Here is a 26,261-nt window from a genome sequence, read left to right on the forward strand (position 1 = left end):
GATGTATTAGCTGGAGCATTGAAAGCAAGACAGAGGAAATAATTCTTCACTCTACTGAGCACTGATAAGGCCTCAACTGGAATACTATGTCTAGTTCTGGGCACCACACTTCTGGAAAGATGTGAACAATTTGGAGAAAATCCACAGGAGGATGTAGCGAGGAGGCGTTGCCTCCTGCCCTGTTAGAAGGATAAAGACCTGAAATTACCCCTTGGTGGGCAGAACCAGGCCATCTGTGGCCACCCCACCGGAGGCAGAGGGATGGGGCAGGAAGCTGAACTATAAAAAGCCAGCCTCCTAGCTCAGTAGCAGGAGACCTGCCAGAGGAGCAGGACGTCTCTTCCTTGCTGCCGGAGCCCGGAGCTGAAGGAGACGGCTGTCCGACCAAAGGACCAGAAGAGTTAACTGAATTGCCAGAAACCAGCAATGCTGACGAACTGCTGGGGCTGCCATTGGCTGTTTACCCCAGGGAGACTGAGGACAATCCCAGAACCCAGGTGCCCCCAGCTGGGGAGGGTAGGAGGGAGTCCAAGCACGCAAAATAGGATTCAGCTGTGGAGTTATTGTGAAGTGGCCAGCATGTTGCGGGCAGATCCCCCCTGACCTAGTGGTGAACTACCCTGCCACTAATAGGGCCCTGGGCTGGGATGCAGTGGAGTGGGAGGGCCTGCGGCCCCCTACCCGGGGCACCACACCTGTGAAGGGTGATCACCTCCCCACTAATAGGCCAGGAGGCCTGAATTGATCTGGCGCTCGCCGGAGCTAGGGTGCAAGGCTCATTTGCTGTCGTCCCAGTTGGGAGCTAATTCCCCACCATGAACTGCTAGGCTGTATCTAGTGGACTCAGCCTGAGCTATAAACTGTGAATTGCCCTGATTGAGGGACTGGGGTGGAAAGACTAATTAAGGCCTGGGCTGATTGTCAGCCAGGCCTGCTAACTGCTCACTGCCCTGATTGAGGGATTGGGCAGAGGGACTAACTGCTACTTGGATTAAGAACCAGGTGGGTTCACTAGCTGTGAGCGGCGCCCTACCTGAGAAACGATGAGGCGGCGTGGCCTCCTGCCCTGTCAGAAGGGGAGAGACATGCGCCCTTCCTTACACAAGGCAACAAAACCTATTAAAGATCTAGAAAACATGACCTATGAGGAAAGATTGAAAAAAATTGGTTTTGTTTCGTCTGCAGAAGAGAAGGTATCATAAGTCTTCAAGTACATAAAAGGTTTTATAAAGAGAAGGGTGATAAATTGTTCTCCTTAACCACTGAGGATAGCGCTAGAAACAATAGGCTTAAGTTGTAACAAAGATTTCAGTTAGACATTAGGAAAATCTTCTTAACTGTAAGGGTAGTTAAGCACTCGAACAAGTTACCTAGGGAGGTTGTGGAAACTTTTTCTTTGGCAATTATTAAGAACAGGTCAGACAAACACCTACCAGGAATCGTCTAGATAATACTTAGTCCTGACTCGGTGCAGAGGACTGGACTTGATGACCCATCAAGGTCCCTCTCAGTAATACTTTCTCTTTTTGGGTCAAAATGACTTTTTGTTTTGAAGTTTAAGTTAATTAGTAAAAAAAAAAAAAAAACATCTTAAAATATCTTAATGAAAGATTTCCATTGTCCTGATCTTTATTTTTTCATTTAGGTTTTTGGTTTGCATATTAGAAATTTTGACATTTCATCCTGATTGGGGTGGGAAATATTGAAAATTCTAACAAGACGGGAAAAGGTTTCCTGCCCAGCTTCACTCTTAATTGGGCTACAGAGCATCCCTCTCTACATTTGGGCACTGGGGATTCAGTATGCCGGACCATTGCTGTGAATAGAGGTATGTGCGCCCCACATCCCCCTATCGGGGCTCCTGAATGGCCTCTTCTTTGTAATCCAGATTTTGTCTCTGCCTAGATACAAGTGTTTTGTTTTTATCAGAATGCAGCATTTGTTTCCGGGGGTATGTCTACACTACGAAATTAGGTCGATTTTATAGAAGTCGATTTTTTAGAAATCGATTTTCTAAGTCGATTGTGTGTGTCCCGACTAAGTGCATTAAGTCGGCAGAGTGCATCCACAGTACCGAGGCTAGCATCAACTTTTGGAGCATTGCACTGTGGGTAGCTATCCCACAGTTTCTGCGGTCTTCGCCGCCCATTGAAATACTGGGTTGAGCTCCCAATGCCTGATGGGGCAAAAACATTGTCGTGGGTGGTTTTGGGTACATGTCATCAGGCTCTGCTCCCTCCCTCCCTCTGTGAAATCAATGGCAAACTATCGTTTCTCACCTTTTTTCCTTGGTTACCTGTGCAGACGACATACCACAGCAAGCATGGAGCCCGTTCAACTCACTGTCACCGTACGTCTACTAGGTGCTGCTGGCAGACGCGGTACTGCATTGACTCCCTGAGGGCCCCTCCCAGATGCGGTACAGCAGTAGCTCCTTGCCTTTGCGGCAGCAGATGGTGCAGTATGACTGCTAGCCGTCGTCATCATCTCCTGGGTGCTTCTGGCCAACCTCGGTGAGGTCGGTCGGGGTCGCCTGGACATAAATCGGAGTGATTCCAGGTCATTGTCTTCTTTACATTTCATCTCATGGAGATTTAGTCCTGCCTGGAATATCATACGACCTGGAGGCTTCTGCCTCAGGCTGCTCTCCCAGCCAGCAGCACTGCGCGTTCGCACCTACCCCAGCTTACCCCTTGCTCCCATGGCTCACGAAGCCTGGACAGTAGTAAGGAGCAGTTCGACTATAGGCTAACCAAGTGAAGAATGGTGGTAGAAGATGCCTTTGGATGTTTAAAATCTCGCTGCCACTGTTTGGTGACTAGGCTGTTTGCGATTAGAAGAGCACAGCAAGGCGCGCTGCGCATCACAGAGGCTTTGGAAACCAGTTTCATGACTGGCCAGGCTTCAATGTGACAGTTGTGTGTATTTCTCCTTGATGAAAACCCACCCCCTTGGTTCACTCTACTTCCCTGTAAGCCAACCGTCCTCCCCTCCCCCTTTTGATCACCGCTTGCAGAGGCAATAAAGTCATTGTTGTTTCAAATTCATGCATTCTTTATTAATTCATCACACAAATGGGGGGATAACTGCCAAGGTAGCCCGGGAGGGGTGTGGGAGGAGGGAAGCACTGTGTGGGGTGGTGGAGGAGGGGAGGAGGGAAGGACAAGGCCACACTTCACTTCAAAATTTATTGAATGCCAGCCTTCTGTTGCTTGGGCAGTCCTCTGGGTTGGAGTAGTTGGGTGCCCGGAGGCCCCCCGACCACGTTCTTGGGCGTCTGGGTGAGGATAGCATGGATTCCTCTCCCCATTCAGTGATCAGATCCAGTACCTCCCATACTGGAGCTCTTTTGCGATTCTTGGACTCCATGGTCACCTCTGTTGATGAGATCTGCATGGTCACCTCTGAGCTCACCACGCTGGCCAAACAGTGAATGAAATTCAAAAGTTCTTGGAGCTTTTCCTGTCTACCTGGCCAGTGCATCTGAGTTGAGAGTGCTGTCCAGAGCGGTCACAATGGAGCACTCTGGGATAGCTCCTGGAGGCCAATACCGTTGAATTGCGTCCACACTACCCCAAATTCGACCCAGCAAGGTCGATTTCAGCACTAATCCCCTCGTCGGGGAGGAGTAGAGAAATCAATTTTAAGAGCCCTTTAAGTCAACAAAAATAGCTTCGTCATATGGACGGGTGCAGGATTAAATCCATCTAACGCTGTTAAATTCAACCTAAACTCGTAATGTAGACCAGGGCTGGGATTAATTCCTGCCTCCTCAAAAGCTGAAGAAGGAAACTGGAGTTGGGCCTTGTGTGAGGCAAGTAGGGTTCTCTTAGGCATGTGGCTTGGGATCCACTTAGTGAACCTGGGATGCCCCCACCACAACAGTGTGTGTACCTCTTCCATACCAAGCTGTTTTAAACAATGGAAAAACCTCCACACACTTAAGTGTGGACAGCATTCTGTCCTCTCACACTGAGTACTTTCCTCAGAATTAGAGCTAGGGTCTCGCCACTGGCTCTCACTATGCAGGAGGGATGTGGCACTGCATAGGTACTGCTGTGGGTTTGAGAGCTAGAAATACTAGGCCTGGCCTTGGCAAAATAGCAGTGCACCAGGTAGTAGCTAACACCAACCAAGCACGATCCTGAATGGAGAGGATGGTACAAGAACACCCAGAGTTCTCAAGTAATTGCCTAAACACATTCCTAAGAGATGGTCTGACACACAAATTCCTCGTAAGATATGGAGGGAATGACAGGATAATGAATAAGGATTTTTGTTCAAACTATCAGGTGAAGGGGGTGGTGACTAGCCATGTCTGGAGTGTAGTACATAGGAAGGGCGTCTTTGTCCGGCCGAGGGGACAGCCTCGTGGTGCGCTGACTGAGCAGGTACCTTGTCATGGGCTGTCAAGGCTGGATCCCCACTTTGAACTTTAGGGTACAAATGTAGGGGCCTGCATGAAAACTTCTAAGCTTAACTACCAGCTTAGCTCTGGTTCCGCTGCCACCATTTCAATTAATTCCCTTCCTGGGAAGCCTTGAAAAACCTTCACCAATTCCCTGGTGAATACAGATCCAACCCCCTTGGATTTTAAAACAAGGAGAAATTAACCATTCCCCCTCCTTCCTCCCACCAACTCCTGGTGAATACAGTTCCAACCCCCCTGGGATCTACAATAGGGAGAAATTAACCATCCCCCCTCCTTCCTCCCACCAACTCCTGGTGAATCAAGATCCAAACCCCTTGGATCTTAAAACAAGGAAAAATCAATCAGGTTCTTAAAAAGAAGGCTTTTAATTAAAGACAAAAGTAAAAATCATCTCTGTAAAATCAGTATTGAAATTAACCTTACAGGGTAATCAAACTTAAAGAGCTCAGAGGACTCCCCTCTAGTCTTAGGTTCAAAATACAGCAAACAAAGATAAACACTCTAGTAAAAGGTACATTTACAAGTTGAGAAAAACAAAGGAAAACTAACACGCCTTGCCTGGCTATTTACTTACAAGTTTGAAATAGGAGAGACTTGTTTAGAAAGATGTGGAGAACCTGGATTGATGTCTGGTCCCTCTCAGTCCCGAGAACGAACACACTCCCAAACAAAGAACACAAACAAAAGCCTTCCCACCCCCCCAAGATTTGAAAGTATCTTGTCCACTTATTGGTCCTTTAGGTCAGATGCCAGCCAGGTTACCTGAGCTTCTTAACCCTTTACAGGGAAAAGGATTTTGGAGTCTCTGGCCAGGAGGGATTTTATAGTACTGTACACAGGACAGCTGTTACCCTTCCCTTTATAGTTATGACATGGGCATACACGTGTTAGTGTACCTGTAGCTCCTATGGGTTGCTAGTAGCAGGTTAAGAACATAAGAACAGTCATACTGGGTCAGATCAAAGGTCCATCTAGCCCAGTATCCTGTCTTCCGCCAGTGGCCAACTCCAGGTGCCCCAGAGGGAATGAACAGAACAGGCAATCATCAAACACAGTCAATCATCGTTTTTTTGGTCAACAATAAACCTGGCCAAGTGCCTTTTCCACCAAACTGAGCCTGTGGTCTTTCTTCTGAATAACATCAGTCTGATGAATTAACATGCTGCAGTGTCTGCTAGTGCAGCTGACATCAAAGCTTCAAAAACAGCAACACTGTCAGTCGTAACAACATTCCACAGCACTAGCAACAACAGGCAGTAAATTATGGCTCTGTTTCAGGTTGCAAACAACTTGGTTACACCTTGGTACTCTTTCCTGTTATGTGAGTCTCTCTGGCTATCCTCATATTAAAGGGTCAGTACCAGTGAGCAGAGGAAATATGAATGTCTACTGAAGGCATTGGCTTATACCACACAGGAAGCATCAGGCTCATATTGCTAATGAGAAACCCTGCACCTGACCAGAGAACTCAGAGCATGGAAACTTTTAGAGTTAAAGACAAGTCAGATAAGAAGAGCAAAATTCTAATGTTTTTCTTCCAGATTAACTTATGTTTGCAAAGTTAATTTGTGTGAACATATACAGAAGCTAGAAAAGTTAAAAAAAAGATCATACAGAAGAAATGGATTTTTGGAGATTTTTGAAATGTCACCGTTGAGGACTGGTTAAATCATTCCAGGTCATACTGACGCTTGGCAGGTGAGAGGTAGCGGGATTGATACCTGAACCGGGGGGAGGGATAGCTCAGTGGTTTGAGCATTGGCATGCTAAACTCAGGGCTGGGAGTTCAATCCTTGAGGGGGGCCATTTAGGGATCTGGGGAAAAAATCTTTCTGAGGATTGGACCTGCTTTGAGAAGGGGGTTGGACTAAATGACCTCCTGAGGTTCCTTCTAACCCTGATAGTCTATGACTCTATAATGCAGTTCAAACTAAATTGGGTTAAGAGAACTGCTTACATTTAACACAGCTGAAAGCAAATCTACTCCAAAAGGTATGTGTCATGCCTTTGCAGTGCTTCTGTGATTGGACACAAGGTAATAAACATACTGGGGGAGCACAGGGTTCCTTCCATAGTACTTTCCCCCCAATATAGACAAGGTAAGGTGAGTGGGTCATGAGCAGCAGGACCATCTTGTAGAGCAAGGAAATCTTTGTCCCAAGCAAAGGGTGCTGGAATTAGAGTATCGGACAAATTCCTCAGAGTGGATCCTGAAAGCTCAGCTTTAGGCCTGGGGGCCTTCCCAGATACTTATGTCAGAGAAACTTTGTCTTCACCACATTAATTCATATTTATTTACTAAATAAATTCAATTTTTTAATGTGTGTGTGTGTTTGTGTACGAGTGAGAGCAAACATTAGAAAGCTGCAGGTACAAAAAGCAGTTTGGAGAGCCCTTCTCCAGTGTTTTCTGCATTCCTCAGATTCTGAGTTTTCAACAAAAAATAACCAACCAACCAAGGCTTCCAACAGAGTAGTTGTAGCTATTTCCACTGCACAGAGCTTTACAGTGTAACTGATGCTGCTAATCTGGTCACTGTTCAGGAAACTGGCAACAGCCCAGCAGCAATAACTGAGAGAATCAGCTCCATTATGCATACAAAACATTTCATAAACAGTTTAAATACACTTTAAAACTAAGCCACTAGTTAGCAAATAGGTAGTGTAGAAATGGTTTATACACAAATGGTTCAGTGTCTCCACTCCAGCCAGGCTGCTGATGCTTGTTTGCAGGTTTGTTCTGCAACTTCACAATCACTCTTCTAAATTCTGTAAGTTGCAGTGCCCTGTGGGTACACTTCCCATCATTCCCAGCACAAGTCTGAGAAATGGTGGGTTCTGGGAGATTTTGAAAGGCTACTCTTGTACAGTTGTAATTATTGGGAAGGCTCCAATGCATCATCAGTGATCTACAACCGATCTTGGACAATGATCCCTCACTTTCACAGACCTTGGAGGCAGGCCAGTCCTCGCCCACAGACAACCTGCCAACCTTAAGCATATTCTCACCAGCTACCACGCACCGCACCATAACAACTCTAACTCAGGAACCAACCCATGCAACAACCCTCGATGCCAACTCTGCCCACATATCTACACCAGCAACACCATCACAGGACCTAACCAGATCTGCTACAACATCACCGGCTCATTCACCTGCACGTCCACCAATGTTATATATGCCATCTTATGCCAGCAATGCCCCTCTGCTATGTACATTGGCCAAACTGGACAGTCACTACGCAAGAGGATAAATGGACACAAGTCAGATATCAGGAATGGCAATATACAAAAACCTGTAGGAGAACACTTCAACCTCCCTGGCCACACAATAGCAGATGTAAAGGTAGCCATCTTACAGCAAAAAAACTTCAGGACCAGATTCCAAAGAGAAACTGCTGAGCTCCAGTTCATTTGCAAATTTGACACCATCAGATCAGGATTAAACAAAGACTGTGAATGGCTATCCAACTACAGAAGCAGTTTCTCCTCCCTTGGTGTTCACACCTCAACTGCTAGCAGAGCACCTCAACCTCCCTGATTGAACTAACCTCGTTATCTCCATACTGATTTATAGCTGCCTCTGGAGATTTCCATTACTTGCATCTGAAGAAGTGAGGTTCTTACCCACGAAAGCTTATGCTCCCAATACTTCTGTCTCAAAGGTGCCACAGGACCCTCTGTTGCTTTTGGCATGGTATATTTCTCTAACGGGGACAAAGGGGAACTGACTGAGTCATCAAGAACAGGCACCTTAGAGACTAACAAATTTATTAGAGCATAAGCTTTCGTGGGCTACAGCCCACTTCATCGGATGCATATAGAAAGGAACATATATTGAGGAGATATATATAGACACATACAGAGAGCATGAACAGGTGGGAGTTGTCTTACCAACTCTGAGAGGCCAATTAAGTAAGAGAAAAAAAACTTTTGAAGTGATAATCAATATAGCCCAGTACAGACAGTTTGATAAGAAGTGTAAGAATACTTACAAGGGGAGATAGATTCAATGTTTGGAATGGCTTAACCATTCCTAGTCCTTATTCTATCCTAAATTGATTGTATCTAGTTTGCATATCAATTCCAGCTCAGCAGTCTCTCGTTGGAGTCTGTTTTTGAAGCTTTTCTGTTGTAAAATAGCCACCCGCAGGTCTGTCATTGAATGACTAGACAAGTTAAAGTGTTCTCCCACTGGTTTTTGAGTATTATGATTCCTGATGTCAGATTTGTGTCCATTAATTCTTTTGCATATGTACATGGAAGAGGGGCATTGCTGGCACATAGCAATGAATAAGGATCACTTTTGATCATGCCCAGTCCATGGAATATGATACAAAGGCGGGATCACATCTTCCAATTGTGCACTCTGTGTAACATCATCTTTAATTATCCAATGATGTCAATGAGAACTTCTACCCTTTGACTACAACAGCTCACAACAGTTTCTCCGTTGCTCTCATCTTGTTCATGATGCACTTGTAGGTTTGCTTACTCATTTGAGAAGCTGAGAGGGCGAATGGGTGGGACAGGTGGTTTTGCCTTTGCTGTTTTGGCCCCAAAGACATGGATATTGAATCCACAGGATATCCATTTCAGATCATTCCACATACTTTTAAAAAACACCTTCAAACTATTTTCCCAAAAAGGAATTTTTAGTCTGATCAACATTATCCTCATATCTGTATTCATCATGGCTTTTATTCTGTGATTGAATTAAATGCAATAAAGTAAAAAGAAATCATAAAAGGTGGCAAATAAATCAGATTTTTTTCAATTTTCAACCATTTATTGAAAAACACCTATTTTAATCACATAATGGTTTAATTACCATTTTACAATAAATTATCACTGAACTGGAAAAAGGAAAAAGAGAGCAGCTTGGCCTGTTGGGAGGGCTCTGACAGGCTGTGGGTATCCAAAAAATGTGTGGTTTATCAGATTTCTTTTTGTTATGAGAGGCCAGTCCCAGCTCCTTTTGACACAGACTCATGAACAACGTATGATCTCAGCAAAGCATACTATAACTTTACAATTTAAACACAGCCTTTGAAGAGTAAATGATGACAGAGTTAGTATTTATTGGGGGATATTTGTCGCTGGGTTTGGGATGCCCAGATTTCATGATTTCCATGATCTATCTTCTCCGGATACATCAGACTGTGGCACAAGAACTGGCAGCTGACAAATGTAGCGCTTTGTATCTTTGCAGTCATCAGAGAAGAGTTCTCTGCCTCTGACAACTGCACAGTCACCATCAACATATCCTTTATTTACTGCAAACCTATGACAGAAAAAATGTTATTTCCAGCCGTTGTAGTTATATCTATGTCACTACTGTATTTTTTCAAGGGCAAAAATGTCTAATCTGAACACCGTGGTAAACAGCATCAACAAATAATTTTAATAATAATGAAACAATTGTGGAGAAGCAGATTATTAAATTTGGCATTTATGAACGCAATGAATAACTGCATTGAATAGAGTCAGGAGTAGTGCATCACATGCTGTGCAAACTTCTCACTTAACTGCCAGTACACTTCAGTCATGACGCACAACCTCTTTTCTACATCTTTTATTTATTTATTTATTTATTGAATCCTACTCCACTCAGGTGTTCCAATGCACTTTATTCTTTATCTGCAGCTCCTGCTTCCCTTCAACTTTTGGTCAATACATCTCAACTTCACTGGCAACATTTTCTGCTGACTTGGGCCTTCAAAGTGTTCTAAAAATATATTCCAGTGATGACATGTTGCTCCTTACTATTTTATTCTTGGTTTCTCTCCCCTATAGCGCTGTAAATGCACTTCTTGGAAATTAGAAGTTTCTAGTTGTGTCTGGAACTTACTGGTCAGTGGAGAAAGCTGTGCCATTCCCCCACATCCAGAGTCTGTCGGTCTTGTCACGTAATAATCCTATCCAGTGAGAAGTTGCCAGGGGATTTATGAAATCCTGTAGAAGGACCAAGCCAATTCATGCAATTACATTCCTTTCCCTGCTCATTTCATGGTTTTATGCATATCAGATATCTGCTCATTTCATTAGTGTATGGATATCAGGTACAGTGATGTGGTTAACAGGTCCCTATTTGCAGAGTCAGCCTCATGGTTGAGCAACTCTACTGGCCAGACTGATCACATTCCTCATCATCTCCAAGAATGTTTGCTATAGATTTTCGAGAAATGGTGAAAGAATTCTAGAATTCTCTGTGGATTAATCTCTATTGACTCTCTTGTGTGGAGGACAATACCTCCCCTAGGTCGCCTGGAGCAATTAATGTTTGTTTGTTTTTTTTTTACCCCAGGAATAGCTGTACTTTGAATATGAGAAGTACAGGGGACATTGAGGTTTTGCCTTTCAACAGGGGCATTTTAATTTAATTTAGGGTTCAGAGATGGCTCTAATGCTGGGGAGAGAAGAGGAGAAGCAAGGTAATTAGCCGTCAAGAAAAAAAAAATCTTAAACTGCCAAACGAAGCCTAATCTAATTTTCTGCAATCTTATTTTCATGGACAAATCTTTATTGGGAATTCTTACTATGCCACTCTCCAAAAGAGGAAGATACTCTACCAGCTCTTGTTTGCTTTCTATCTGAAGGAGTCTGGAGCCATGAGAAGAGCAGGACTTTAGACTCTCCAGCCATGGTTTGTATTCAGTAGAAAAGAGGTAGCATTTCTTTCCATGTTGAAACCAATGTTCTGGGCAAAGAGACTTCCATCCTTAAAAAGAAAATACAATTTATGTTTCCTCTATCACTGTTACCCTTGTCTTCCCTCCCCAATTCCCTCTGCTTGACTGTTTAATCCACTTATTGTGTTTCACCTGTATTAAGTTTGTCATCTCTCTCATGTAGGAACTGTCTCTTATGTTGTGCTTGTACAACATCTAATATAATGAAGGCCCATATCTGATTGAGGCCTCTAGATGTTCCTTTATTAGAAATATTAAGTTAAAATTGTAATAATCGATTTTGTGTTGTAGTTTGATTATAAGTCAAGTGCTTCACGAACCATCTGGAGACTCACAAGCACTGACACGGTTGCTGGCATTCTGAAGCTGGCATGAGGACTCTTGTGCCATAGCAAATAGACTAATTGTTATTGTACCTGTATCACTTTCCTTTTATACACAAATCATGTTTGTTTGTTTTTCCCCAGGGGAATGTTTTGGATTCTATACATCAAGTCCGTCTGCTATTGTAATTAATTGGCTGTTTCTTTGTCAGTAATGATTGAGCAGAATTCTTGCACAATGGACAAAATTCAGTGATGATGTGCAAGTGAGGTTTAGACTCCATTTATCACTCAGTTACTGATGTGCAAGTGTCAGGAAATCTAAGATGGTTTAACCTACATGCTGAGAAGCACCAGAGATGGAAAATGTTAAAGTGGGAGGTTGACTAGTTTATCTTACAGCTTCTTAACAGATTACTACAGTGGCAACAGAGGAGGAAGAAAAACCAGCTGGTCTGCGGAGAGAAGACTTGCTGCTGGCCACCTCAGGCAGTAGACAGGGCTCAGCCCCCCAGCCAGGTCCCCCATCCACCATGGTCAAGAACTGGTATGAGGTACTGGCAAGAGGAGGTGAGGAGCAGAACCCAATGGCTTAGGAAGAAAAAACACCTGCCCTCAAGGCTGAGAAACTCATGACCAACACATTCAAGAGGAGGAGGCATTGGATGGTGGTGACCAAGGACTCTCGTGTCATGGGAACAGAGGCATGTATCTGCCGATCTGACATGATGTCCTGGGAAATGTTCTGCCTTCCTGGAGCTCATGTCCAAGATGTTACAGAAAGGTTGCCAAGGCTCATCCATCTTTCTGACCACTTCCCCATGCTGCTTCATCCACATGGACACTAATGATACTGGCAGGTATGGCCCTGAGCAGATCAGCAGTGACTACAGGGCTCTGGGAAAAAGGGTGAAGGAGTGAGGGGTGCAGGTTATGTTCTTGTCCATCCTCCCTGTTGAGGGTAAAGGGACAGGCAGGGATGCATGCATCCTGGAGATAAATGAATGTCTGTGAATGTCAATGGCTTTGGCTTCCTTGACCATGGGATGTTGTTCCACAGAGAATGTCTTCTGGGAAGAGATGGGGTCCACCTGACCAAGAAGGGGAAGAGCATCTTTGTATAGGGACTAGCCTAGCAAACTAGGTTCAAAGGAGGCAGGTGACAAAAGCCCACAGGTAGGTATGAAAAAGGGTGACCTTAACATAAGGCTAAATATTTGGATGGGGAGGACTGGAAAGTTACTATGTATTAGTATGTATTAGTTTTATACCTAAATTGGTATCACAGAGACTTAGTGGGATAAATCTCGTGAGTAGAATATTGGTATAGAGGGTAACAGGTTGTTCAGGAAAGACAGGCAGCGGGGAAAAAAGGAAGGAGGTGTCTCATTATAAATCAAGAGTATATACACTTGTTCTGAGCTCCAGAAGAAGGTGAGAGGTAGATAAGTTGAAAGTCTCTGGGTGAACATAAAAGGGGAAAAAAACACAAGAATCTCACAGGAGGGGGTCTACTATAGACCACCAACTAAGGAAGAGGAATGGAGAAGGCATTTCTAGAACAAGTAACAGAAATATCCAAAACAAATAACCTGGTGGTAATGGGGAACTTTAACTACCCAGACATCCACTGGAAAAGTAATATGGCAAAACACAGACTATGCTTGGAATGTATTAGAGATAACTTTTTATTTCAGAAGGTGAGGGCAGCAACTGGGTGGCAGCCATTTTATATTTGATTCTGACTAACAGGGAGGAACTGGTTGCGAAAAAGGGTAATATCATTCTTGGGTGTATTAACAGGAGTGTTGTATATAAGACACAGGAAGTAATTGTGCTGCTTTGCTTAGCACTGGTCAGCCCTCAGCTGGAGTCCTGAGTCCATTTCTGGCTGCCACACTTTAAAAAGAATGTGGACATATTGAAGAGAGTCCAGAGGAGAGCAAGAAAAATGATCAAAGGTTTAGAAAAGATTGGAAAGACTGGGCATGTTTAACCTAGAGAAAGGAAGATTGAGTGGGGACCTGATAACAGTCTTCAGATATGCTAAGGGCTTTTATAAAAAGGGTGGTGATCAACTGGTTTTCATGTTCACTGAAGATAGGGCAAGAACTCATCAATTTAGTCTGCACTAAGGGAGATTTAGGTTGGATATTAGGAAATACTTGCCAACTCTAAGCATAGCTCTGGAATATGCTTCCAAGGGAGGTTGTGGAATCCCTGTCTTTGGAGGTTCTTAAGAGCAGGTAGGACAAACGCTTGTCAGGGGGGATGGTCTACATTTATTTGATCCTGCCTCAGTGCAGGTGGCTGGCTAAATGACATCTCAAAGTCCCTTCCAGCTCTACATTTCTGATTCTATTATTATTATTGTTCCCTCCTGTTAACTATTTTTTCTTGCTATACTCCTTTCCGGTTGCCTTTCAGCATGTGAGTTAAACGAACTGAGCTTCCTTTACATTTCCTCAAGACTCACGTCTGACTTTTGCAGTGAGTGCAAATTTTTGGTAAATAAGAATAAAAAGAATTGGACTCTAGTTAACCCAAAATGTCAGAATCTGCTATTCATCAGTGTAGCAACAATGTTGGGGATTTAATTTGAAATGATTTTAGTCTAAAGTTACAGCACATACAAGAAAAAATGTTGCCCTTTTGAAGGCAATCCTTCCTGTTCAAAACCTTTGGCAGGTTTCCATTCTTACCTGGGATATTTTCCTGAGACTGGTTCAGGTTTTCCTGCTGTTTACATGGTATTTGGGAGATCTGAAAAACTTAAAGCCAAAATAATATAAACAATATGATGTACCACTTAAAAGTAAATCACAGCACAGTTTATGCCTTATAGGGACAAAAAGGGCCAAATTCTACCTGCAGTTATGCCATCAGGCAGAATGTCTAATATATTGTAATAACAGCAAATTATAATGTTACATGTAACATGACAGGTATTTTTTCCTTGTTAAAAGTAATCTTAAAAATAAAGATTTTGAACTTAGTAGCACCCTCAAAAATTGTGTGGCTAAAAATCTTGACTTTGTAAGGATTCACAGGAAAGAGCAATTGAAAACATCCCGATTTCCAACATCTATGTTGAACACAGGTTTGAAGTGACCTCTAAGCAGAAAAATGCCCCTATGCCCCTTCTGGGTCATGTAGCTAATTAGAGCTGTTTTTTCTAGGGGGTTGTCAGTTGCAGTTGTCCCTGGAAACCCTGCAAAGGGAGTGGTTCCAGAGCACAGAGGACAAGCCAGTGGAAGTGCTGCTATCACCATGGATTTGGGAGTGTGGGGGAGAAAATATGAAATAACCCAGCTGGTGCCCCTGCCCTGCCCCCTAAAGCCATAATTAGGCATCTGAATAAGTGACCTGATTTTCAGAAGAGCTAATCATTTGCAGCTCTTCACTGACTTACACCCCATGAGATTTACGCTCCAGCAGTTACACAAGGAGTACACCAGTACAAATCCTGTCTCTCAATATCTACTTTGCACATGCTTACCATTGGCAGCCAAGATACCCACTGCTATCAGCAAAGCCAAACAGAAGATCCCCAAAATCCCTGCTATGACCCCCCATGCAGAAGCTGGAGCAGAAGAATCTGAGAGAGAGAAAAGGGAGAAGTACAGAATTATGTGGGGAGGAGGGAGAGGAACGTTTTTAAGCCCTAAACCAGGCATAAGGCCTAGATATATATTTTTATTACTATTGCAACAATGCTTTTTTTCTGTCTCTGCTCTTATTGTAAAGTGCTATGGAATTTAAGACTGAAGATAACAATTAAGTTGTATAGAATTTGAGAAGGGTTTATTAAAACAATACTTTATACGTCTATAGAATTTAACAGAGAATGAGATCTTCACTAAAATATTTTAGCCATCTTATGGCAACAATACAATTCTCTACCAATTACATTCTGTAGAATGGTTTAAAAAAACCTGAACAGCATAGATGTTCTAATTTTCTATAAAATTGCATCAGATTTATCCACAAGAGTGGCCTGTTCTTCTTTCCAGTCCTATTCTCTGTGTTAATGAAATGCAGCTTGACCACACACATGTATCCATTCACCTCCCCGTACCCTCACCCCTATTCAGCTGAGTCAGAACAGGTCATCAGAACTTTCAAACTATGGAATGAAAACTCTTTCCACGCTCCAGATTACACAGGTCAGGATGCCTGGATAGCAGGATCTAGCTCTAAAGAGCCCAAAGTAAGGAGGCAGACTGTATTACATGGGACCTGATGACAACAGAACAGTGTCCTGGAGTCCTAGCAGAACACCATTAAAGTATATTTCTTTCACCTTAGCACTTATATGGAGCTTTTCAACCGTAGTACTTAAAAAATGTGGGAAAGTTTTATCCTTATACAGATGGAGAAATTGTAACAGAGAGAGGTGAAATGTTTTACCCAGGCTTACCAAGGGAGTGAATACAACCCAATGATCCTGGCTGTCAGTTTGAAGCCCTGTGCAGTGTACCAAACTGCATTTATCAGCAATTTGTGAAAGAAGGAAGCATTATATTGAACTCTCAATCCTAGATTTAGCAGGCCAATAGCTGGGGGGAAGGGATAGCTCAGTGGCTTGAGCATTGGCCTGCTAAACCTAGAATTGTGAGTTCAATCCTTGAGGGGGCCACTTAGGGAACTGGGCTAAAAATTTGTCTGGGGATTGGTCCTGCTTTGAGCAGGGGTTGGACTAGATGACCTCCTGAGGTCCCTTCATATTCTATGATTATATTCATTCACTGCTAGTATCATGTACATTCATGAAGGTGGGGTAAGGAAAAGACATCTCAGAACAAAGAGTTCTAGGAAGAACAAAAAGGGCTCTCCCTTCCCTCTTGGAAGTTCCATCATCAAGGACACCTTAAAACAGCATTAAGGGCTCAGCTGTGCCTTTTAGGAACTGCCTTGTGTTGGGCCAGTGTGGAAACTCCTGCTGGGTGTGGATTGTGTCCCCTGGGGAACAGTCCCTCCCCAAACTCTCAAGTGTGCAAGGGGAGAGCACACACTACATCATCTTATAGGACAGTGTAGCTGCTCTCCTGAATTACATAGTATGGGAGAAGGCTAGATAAGGCCACAGTTGTACCTCCCTCACCATGGGGTGGCCAAAGCCTCAGTGCATTCTATGAGGGAGCAATCCCTGCACCTGGGAAGAAAATGCCTGGCCACTGCGGTTGGGGGTAGAAGGCAGGGCACTCCTGGCACCCATCGCTCTCCTCCCCTCAAACATTCATATAGTGGCTGAGAACCATCTGGCTCAAATTCTCCCATATTACATACATTCAGAATTACCTTTATATCTTAATATGAAGAATGTGCAAGGAGGCCAGGTGGATAATGCCTGTGGGCATCTCAGCCATTGAATGTCTTGATGTTGGATATTTAAGTCTTGAATCATTATGCAGAGTTTTGCTTTTAATGTTCTCATACAGTTTAAGGTAACGTTAGACAGATAAAGAGCAATAAATATGGAGTCAACAGCAAGTAGCATATAGTACCTTTGCTTTGGGAGTTCATAGTCCTTTCTCTCCTCTCCTGCTCAGAAGCATTATGGCATTTCAGTCCTGTATAGGTCACAACCTCTTCGTTTCCTTCTAGTGAATTATGGCATAGAAATAGTGAATTCCATTCAATGCACTGACAAGGTAGATGGATCTTATTAAAATCCAATGGAGGTATGAGACTACCACTGCAGTACATAGGGCATGGCAGGACTTTTGTATGAAAAGGTTTTGTCCCACAGTACAATGGTCTGCAGTAGCCTGTCAATGTACTGGGATCAACCAACATCTGTGAATTCAGCACATGCATCTTATCACCTTTTTTCCAGTATCAGACTCCTCTTTATAGTCCTACCCAAACTGTTAACTTACACTGAAAGTTGTTCAAGTGACTAATAAAACGCTTTGTACACACAATAAATAAATCGCGAAAATTAGAGTTAAAAAAGCTAAGCATTAAAAGTTATGGAAATCTCCAGCTAAGATAACATATCTACTCAATTACCCTTGTGACTCATGCATTCTGCTAAAGAAAAACTTGAAATGTAAAATTTCACTTGAAATACTTCAAAAAAAATTGAACTGTGATCTACAAAACATATTTATAAACTCATTCAACATATCCAGGTCTAGTTCCTTGATTTAAAGCCTGCTTCTGCTCCCATTGAAGTCAATAGCTGTACTCCAATTAACTTCAGTGGAAATAGGCCACTAGGTATTATGCTCTTTTAAATGGAGATCATGTTTTATTTCTGTTTTTTTTTTTAAAGCATTTTAAATGTCATCTTCTCTAAAACTAATTGCTTAACTTCTTGGATGCTCAGGAAATCCTCCACTAGACAGAAATGATTTTAAGGCTCTGGGATGGTAAATAAGGATCAGCAATGACTTCATGATGTTGACTATTACAATCAGGCAAAGCAGAAAGAAAATGGTATTTTATTTGGGTATGAGTAGGTTTCAGAAGGGAGAGTAGAATTCAGCGGTCACCTCCTTTAATTCTCCCACAACAAGGCATGACAAAGAGACATCTCCTTGAATATGGGGCAAATCAACAACATCCTTTGACAAGGAATGGTTTGCGATAACACAACTGCTAGGCAGCAGTTCTGCAGAAAAGGACCTAGGGGTTACAGTGGATGAGAAGCTGGATATGAGTCAACAGTGTGCCCTTGTTGCCAAGAAGGCTAATGGCATTTTGGGCTGTTGCCAGCAGATTGAGGGGCGTCATCATTCCTCTCTATTCAGCATTGGTGAGGCCTCATTTGGAGTACTGTGTCCAATTTTGGGCCCCATACTACAAGAAGGATGTGGAAAAATTGGAAAGAGTCCAGCGGAGGGCAACAAAAATGATTAGGGGACTGGAGCACATGACTTATGAGGAGAGGCTGAAGGGAACTGTGATTACTTAGTGTGCAGAAGAGAAGAATGAGGGGGGATTTGATAGCTGCTTTCAATTACCTGAAAGGGGGTTCCAAAGAAGAGGGATCTAGACTGTTCTCAGTGGTAGCAGATGACAGAACAAGGAGTAATGGTCTCAAGTTGCAGTGGGGGAGGTTTAGGTTTGATATTAGGAAAAACTTTTTCACTAGGAGGGTGATGAAGCACTGGAATGGGTTACTTAGGGAGGTGGTGGAATCTCCTTCCTTAGCGGTTTTTAAGGTCAGGCTTGACAAAACCCTGGCTGGGATGATTTAGTTGGGGATTAGGTCCTGCTTTGAGCAGGGGGTTGGACTAGATGACTTCCTGAGGTCCCTTCCAACCCTGGTATTCTATGAATCACAGAACTGTGTTCCAGGGCTCCAGAGATACAATAACTTTTGCTTCCCATGCCCAGAATACTGTGTACCATTGTAGGGGCATTTCAATGCTCGATAGATATTAACAAATTACTAAAATATCTGTGCCTGGCACTGAAGAAAAAGGTAAAAATATAAGTAGATACAATCAGATACATTGTGTACAGCTCAAGGAAGAGATTTAACATGGAAAATAAAATATCAGTAATAGCAGATATGTTTTCAGATGCTTACAAACATACCACACCTTTGTCCCTGCTGTTCGTAGGTGTCTTTTTCTTCTTCTTCTTGGAAGGAGTTTGAAATTTGAGGTCTACATAGGTCACTGCCTGCTCACTCATTTCTGGTGCATTCTGGGATAGAAAGGTTGGATTGAGTAAACTGAGATGTACAATGAGATCTATGGAAACTGACACTCAGGTTAAGGAACTACAGCAATTTTAATGCTCTCACAGCAGAGTAAACAGGGGGATGTGGGTTGGAAGAGCCAAGCCTCCCTCTCACTGCACCTGGAATGTGGCACATAGTTCTGGGTGCGGGACACCTTAATACACAATGGCAAACTAGACGGATTCAGAAAAGAAAAACAAACAAACAAATAAAATCCTGGTGGGACAGATTCAGGAGAAAGAGTATAAAAGACAAAGCTACGATTTCATGTGCTCTGGCAGTGGAGGGAGGCTGGACACAATCTGGCTCCTAATACTGGAGAACTCGATAGTATCAGGAAGAGTTAGCTCTGCCAGTAGCAAAAGAACCCCCGGTGAGTCAATTTGAGGGTAATGAGAGGACTGGATGGTGACCCTCTCCTCCTACTGACAGGGATGGCTGTGCTGGGGGAAATGCTTACAGCACATGTCAACATTACAAAGGGTGTCCCTCTCTGCTCTCCCGTTTAGGTTTCTAGAGACTCTGGGTCTGATTCGCCACTTGTTTTATACCATTGTAATGCCATTGACTTTAATGGGGCTTTTGCTCCTCAATCATTCAGGGACTTTTGAAAACACCACTCCTAGGTGCCTAAATATGGATTTTGGAGAACTTTAGGCTCCAGTGCTCCAAATACTGCCACTTGAGTGACGCACCTCCTCCACTTGCTCCTCCCTTTGAGTAATATCCTTTAGCATAACATACATTGAGTTTCAGTATAGACAGAATCATGGGGTGATATTCTGCTCAGAGACAGTCTTGTGTACATCTGGAGTAATTCCATGGAAGTCAGTGGGAGTTACTTTAAATTTACATGGTCCAACTGTTGCCATGGTGCAGAAAATCATAGAAGTCAAGGTGTCTTTCCTAACTTTATGTTATTTAATTGATCCTGTGGGAATCTGTGACAATGGTAAAACAACATTGTGGAGTGGTCAAAGGGATCCACGACTATCACATGACAGGTCAGAAAGAGGAAGCTGAGTCCAGAGGAGTCACAGGGTCAGGGGGTCTCTCTTCCTGACTGGCTAAGGCAGGGAAACCTCTGGGGATTATGACCAATGTTTTCAGCTGAGGGTGTTTTATTTTGTTTTTGTTCCCATTTTGTTTGTTTGCATTGTTGTAAATAATAAAGAATTTATTATGAAATGAAATAACTTTCATGAAAAGGGACTTGGGCCTGGAGATTGCTTCCCTTCCCTGGCTGGTGAAACAGAGGCCTCCCCCACCCCACACACATGGTCAATGTAGGAGTGTTATATCAATCACAGAGTGAGGTTATACTTTCATACCTTTAATGTAGGATTCTGTCTAATGCTTTATCCAGCCTAATATTAAATGTTTCTTGCAGAGGGATTTCCACCCCTTACTTTGGGAAAATTTTGTTTGTCTTAACTCCCTCCCTGTACACCTACATCTACAACCTCCCACCACCCCAATCACCCATTTCCCTCCTTGATGTTGATACACTTTCAATATTTCTAGACAGTTATCATGAATCCCCTTTTAGTCATAGTTTGAACAACATTTTTTTACACACTTTTAGATCTTAAGTCTTTCTTTATAAGTCAGTCCCTTCAGCCTCATTAATAAAGTGCATGTCTTGTCTCTGAATTCCTTCCAAACTGCCCACCACTTTCTGCTTGTTTTATTTTGTTATAAGTCATGTTATAAATCCTTGGGACAAGGTCCATGGTCAAAATATTCAAAAATGGGTGCTAAAAATTAGGCTTCTCAGTCTAAGCAGCCTGATTTTAAAAAGCACTGAATAGCCAGTAGGTCTTATAGATTTCAGAGGGGGCTGAGAGATGCTCAATATTTTTCAATATAAATCAGTTTTTCAGGTGACTAGATATAAGATAAGATATTTAGATAAGAGGCTAAATTGAGGCACCCATTTTTGAAAATCTTGGCCCACCTTCCCTGTGTTCGATACAGCAAGGTACATAGTAGGTGTTCAACAAATAAGTAATAAAATACTAATAATAGTGACAGGTTTCAGAGTGGTAGCCATATTACTCTGTATCAGCAAAAAGAACAGGAGTACTTGTGGCACTTCAGAGACTTACAAATGTATTTGAGCATAAGCTTTTGTGGGCTAAAACCCACTTCATCGGATGCATGCAGTGGAAAATACAGTAGGAAGATATATATACACAGAGGACATGAAAAAATACTCTGTGTATATATATCTTCCTACTGTATTTTCCACTGCATGCATCCGATGAAGTAGGTTTTAGCCCACAAAAGCTTATGCTCAAATACATTTGTTAGTCTCTAAGGTGCCACTAATAATAGTGTATAAAAATGGAAGTGAACAGAAGAGAGTGCAGAATTCTAGGTATGCTCTCATCAGTGCCATAGAGAAAGAGACTGTCCTATAACTCAGTGCATCTACCTATCCACAAAATGTTATTACATTTTTGCTAAACTACTGCATTGCAAGCACATATTTAATCTCTTTTCCATTTCTCGCTATCACTGAGTAGCAAAGTTTTGGATTATTACACCAGACGTAATAGTTTTAATTTTATTTTCTGCTCATTTTGCTAAACTTTCCAAATTGCTTCAGGTTATCTATTTGATCTTGTTTGTGTTTGCAACACCCGTCCATTTAGTACCATCTGAGAATTACATTACATTAATTTACATTACATTTTCAGGTTATTTAGACCAGCTTCCAGAATATTTAGAAAGATAAGATCCTGCCACTCAGTCCACTTCTAATTATCATTACCCTTGGTTCACAGTACTTCAACTTCCTGTCTTCTCCAGCTTATGTTGATCTTGTAGAATTGGTGAATACAGTTATAAAGTCTACATACTAGACCAGAGTTGAATAAAATACAAATATATCAAATTCTAACACTGGGTTTGCCTGAGATAATAAATCCTTTCCTAGTCTCTTACTAAAAATAATGATAAAATGGTATTCTATTCCATTCTGTCTCTACAATATTTTTCTTCTGACTAAAATTTAACAAAGTTTTCAGATATATGTCCATTTCAGGAGAACTAATCACTCATTTTTTGAATTATACAAAAGCAATAAATTACATACCTCTTATAACAGCTATATACTTTACCAATGAAAGCCCATGAAGAATGTAGAGATTATACCTTGGTAGAGCTTTCACAGGAGGTGGAGTGCAGGAACTAGACTTTGAAGTGCCACCAATGTGCTTCATGAAAATCCTTTGAGGATGGAGAGAGACAGTCTGGGGTCACCCTGTCACTGCCTTGTAGGAGATGGACAACAGGAGCTGAGAGGAGAAGAATTATTCACTCTGCAATGCTCCATCTGAAACCGCACAGGAAGTTCTCACTCTGCTAGTTTGAAGTGCGCTGCGCCCGCACAAAGCGCTCACGGGATCTTCTCTCTTTGTAGTTTTACGCAAGGCCTAAGGTGTTACATTTAACCTGCTTGAGGTCAGTTAAATATTGAATTTATTAAACAAGGTTGCCTAAGCAACAATTGATCAGCTAGTGTCTAAGCACTTCTTAAACCACATGCAAGATTTGTCTGTCAGTAAAGTCAGAGTAACTCCCTATTTATACTGATGTAAATAAGATCAGAGTCTAGCCCATGGTCTCTCTGTTCACGTTCCCTACTTGCCTTACGAGAGAGGCAAATTTATTCCATTGGAGACCTGAGTGCTCTTCCTGGTTCTCCCATGGATTTCCTGACCACAGTCAAGCCACTTCCCCTTTCTGGAACATGGGGTGGGATGAAGTGGTTTGGGTACAAGAAGAACAATCTCCAGTGTTTGCCTGAATTATAATCAAACATTTGTCTGTTATCTCTTTTCTGTATCCTGTTCCCAATTTTTCTCTCTCAGTTTTCCATGAGCTCCTCTCAAACTTTTCCCTTGGATGTTTCCAGGCAAAAGAGGTTCAGAAATTGCCATCCTTATATATTCATATACTAGAACATTCGTAACAAAGTTACTGCACTGACTGGGTGAGTGCTGGTGTTTGGTTTAGGAAACAGTTCTGAGAGGAGAATGCAAATGAGTCAGCTGCAATATAAGATCGGATGCTCTTTTTGTGTTGTTGCTCATTGTGGTAATCAAATCTGGCTCAGGATGGTCCTACAACTATTATATTCTGTTGGGAAAAGGTAACCTTAATCAAGAGATAAATGAATATCTGAGCCTAAAATTTTCAAGTAGAGTTTGAGGGGAGAAGACTCATAGAATACTATATGCATTTATACTTTATCTGTGGCAAGATGTGAATGAAATTAGGTGTGAGGGGGAGGTAAGGGAGTGGTCTCTTCATTTAGGAATCCAAGGAGAGAAGACTGATTAGAGCTCTTGGTTATGTCACTTACCTTCAGATCAGGGGCTGGAGCAGAGGAACAGGAGGCTTTTCAAGAAGAGTGAACTTTGTCTCCGGGAACAGACAATTGTTAAGGAAAGAGACTGGCCAGGTGACCTGGCTGAAGGGCAATAAGCCCACCCATAAAATTTGTGTTGGGTTAGAAAGCACATCATCTGAGCAGCTTAGATCATTCAGAGTTAATTAGGATTAGTGTTTAAAATGTTGGTTGCTTATCCAAACTGTAGTGCATGAACCATGGAGATGCAGCTGACTTTTCCTCCCTTTCTCCCACACCTTTACCTTCCCCCAACAGAGTCCAGATCTTCCACATGCTACTGTATTGCTGAGAAAGGTCTAATGATCTGCTAATACCTATTGAGTTTTTAGGGACAGACACTCTTTCCTCTTATCCCCCAATTCCTATCCCTTCCTACCTATTTCCCACATGAAGGAAGCTGTTGTGTTGCTTTTCACCTTCCTCCCAAATGAAGAGAGGGATGGAAGATGGTGATGAAATGGCAGAGGATGGAATTGAAATGAAATAATTAGTATTTGTTCCCATACAGGATTTCATAGTGTCATTGTCATGTTGCTTGTGGATTGGATTATCCCGTAATGCAGCAAATAAGACTTGGATGTGAGAGGATGGTGCAGCACTTCCCACTGACTTGTAAATCTCTAGAACATCGCAAAGTTCATTTCTCTCTGTGTTTCTTATCCAGTTTGGTACATAGATGTTGGAGGGGGGGGGGAGTAAAGAGGGGAAATTCTGCTGCCAAAGATCAGAAATTTCTAACCTTTCACAAGGAACAGTGAGTTTTGTTATCATTCATCCTAGTCCCAATTTATCCATATCAGAAAATAACGGCACCATTTACCATGGCTTGGCAATGTGTGCACAAGGGGTACCCTGGGGCAGGAGTATAAGCAAGGTCTGCAGTTCAGAATTGATTTTCAGATGCAGAGCTGGGGTGGGGGGAGCCTTCACAACACTGTGTATTCTGTAGCTGCCCTGATCTGTGCTATTATTTCCTCGCTTTCAGAAATATCAACCTCACTCTCACATGGTTAAACAGCTCCCGGCTCCCGACTCCAAATGATCCCAATGTTAACACTCTCTGGTTTTAACTTATCACCAACTAAGTGTAAACTGTGTCTTTCAGGCTTCAAGTCAGTGAAAATTACCGCGAAGGTGACTGTGTGGTTTTGGAAGATGGCAGAGCCCACTCCTACGGATCCATATTTCGTAACGGTTGTGTTTGTAAGAAAAAGTGTTTAGTGGGAATGTATTTAATTAGCACAAGAAGAAACTTAGAAACCATGAGAATCATATTCTAGCAAGTCCTTTTCAGAAAGAGAAATCTTGGAATAATCAATGTCCCTAGACTTCAAGGAAATGACACTAATTTACACCAACTGAGGATCTTGCCCTATGTTTACTATCAGTGTAATTTACCTTTAGTTCTTTTTTCTTTACTTTGGTCACAGAAAACTGCTGATGAGTTTGTTATAGAAGGGCATGGGACTTGGCCATTCAGAGTGGGGAGTAGTTTATGGGGATAAACCCCATCCATCTGGAACATTCATCAGTCGGGCAAGGTTCCTATTCAAATGACCAAGGAAACTTTTAGATTAATGACAGTGTATCTAGTTGTTAGAGCAGTGGAATGGGTTCCATTTCCTGCTCTGCCTTTTTCTCTCTGTGTGGCCTTTTGGAAAATTACTTAATTCGGTGCCTCATCTTTAAAATGGGGATAAAAATGTATTCCTATTTTATGGTGATGTTATGAAGATTAATCAATTCATATTTGTAAAGAATTTTGAGGCTCTGGGCTAAAACACTGTATGTGTGTTTTTGTTATTATTACATAGTAAAAGCTATGCAAACTTCACAAATGATGCTGATGCTGAGGAGGAGGATTATTTAACATCTGTGTTGTGATAGCACCTAAAGACTACAAGCAGGCAGAGCCCCATTGTGCTAAGCACTGTTTAAACATACAACAGAGATGGGCCCTGATGGCAGAACAGGAGTAAAGTTCATTTTGTTACCCCTAGGATCTGGCTAACACTGGCTTTTCCCTTCCAGGGAACAGGTAATGTGGGCTCACCTCTTTTTTAAACTGTCCCTCTGGAGAGGAGTGAGGCCAGCTCTGGAACAGCTCCTCTGTTAGAAGGGAGGATGCAGATAGGTGGCTCCTAACTGGAACAATTCTTTCCTGCTGTTGCTCCTTGGCACAGGGTATGTGGACATTCTAAAGGCAGATCAGTCTCAGCTGATTTGCTGCCCCAGGTGGAGAGAATGAATTAAGTCATGTGACATGGTCATGTGAAAAAGCCAGGCCTCTGGGAGGGTAGAAAAACTTGCCTGTGGACAGTCAAAGGGGGCAGCCACAGAGTGAAGCTGCAGGCAAGAACTCCCCTGTAGTTGTACCTGAGGAAGGGATGTGGGGCTGGATAGAGAGTCCCAGCTAGAAGTTTTGTTCTCTTTTTGAGCAAAGGCCAAGAAGGCAGGCCAGGCCATGCATCTTCTCTAATGGCTTAGAGAACAGAGGAAGGAACAGTACCTTAGGGTGAAGGGATTGTCCCCAGCTTAAGGCTGGGTGGAAGACTTTTTGGGTTTATTTGGAATTTTATGATAATAAAATCAGAGCCTCAAAAGGGCTGTTACTGGGCTTTTGAAAGCCACTTTCTTGAATTACAGAGGAACCAGAGGGGAAACTGAGGCAGGCTGCTACAGAGGTGCTATTGACC

The 26,261-nt window shown here is 42.6% G+C and overlaps 1 protein-coding gene across 1 annotated transcript; it reads right to left on the reverse strand.

Moving 5' to 3' along the window:
- Positions 1–9,311: 9,311 nt before the first annotated feature.
- Positions 9,312–25,760, reverse strand: LOC135983844 (natural killer cells antigen CD94-like). Its single transcript, XM_065597403.1, has 9 exons — positions 25,619–25,760; positions 22,305–22,447; positions 19,003–19,108; positions 16,954–17,049; positions 14,946–15,044; positions 14,149–14,217; positions 11,004–11,152; positions 10,283–10,386; positions 9,312–9,715 (listed from the first exon to the last, which is right to left on the reverse strand). Exons 3-9 carry the CDS (start codon positions 19,094–19,096, stop codon positions 9,553–9,555), a joined length of 774 nt encoding a protein of 257 aa, XP_065453475.1. The 5' UTR covers positions 19,097–19,108; positions 22,305–22,447; positions 25,619–25,760; the 3' UTR covers positions 9,312–9,552.
- Positions 25,761–26,261: the final 501 nt, after the last annotated feature.

Source organism: Chrysemys picta, chromosome 1 (assembly GCF_011386835.1).
Source record: "Chrysemys picta bellii isolate R12L10 chromosome 1, ASM1138683v2, whole genome shotgun sequence".
Lineage (NCBI taxonomy): Eukaryota > Metazoa > Chordata > Testudines > Emydidae > Chrysemys > Chrysemys picta.

Bases quoted from the DNA above. Each gene is read 5' to 3' on its own strand.
- LOC135983844 (XM_065597403.1), bottom strand. From the start codon at position 19,096: ATGAGTGAGCAGGCAGTGACCTATGTAGACCTCAAATTTCAAACTCCT. The intron at 15,045-16,953 runs GTACTATATGCT...TCTCTCTCTCAG, and splicing joins TATGAACTCCCAAAGCAAAG to ATTCTTCTGCTCCAGCTTCT. The intron at 11,153-14,148 runs GTAAGAATGGAA...TTTCTTTTTAAG, and splicing joins GTCTCAGGAAAATATCCCAG to GATGGAAGTCTCTTTGCCCA.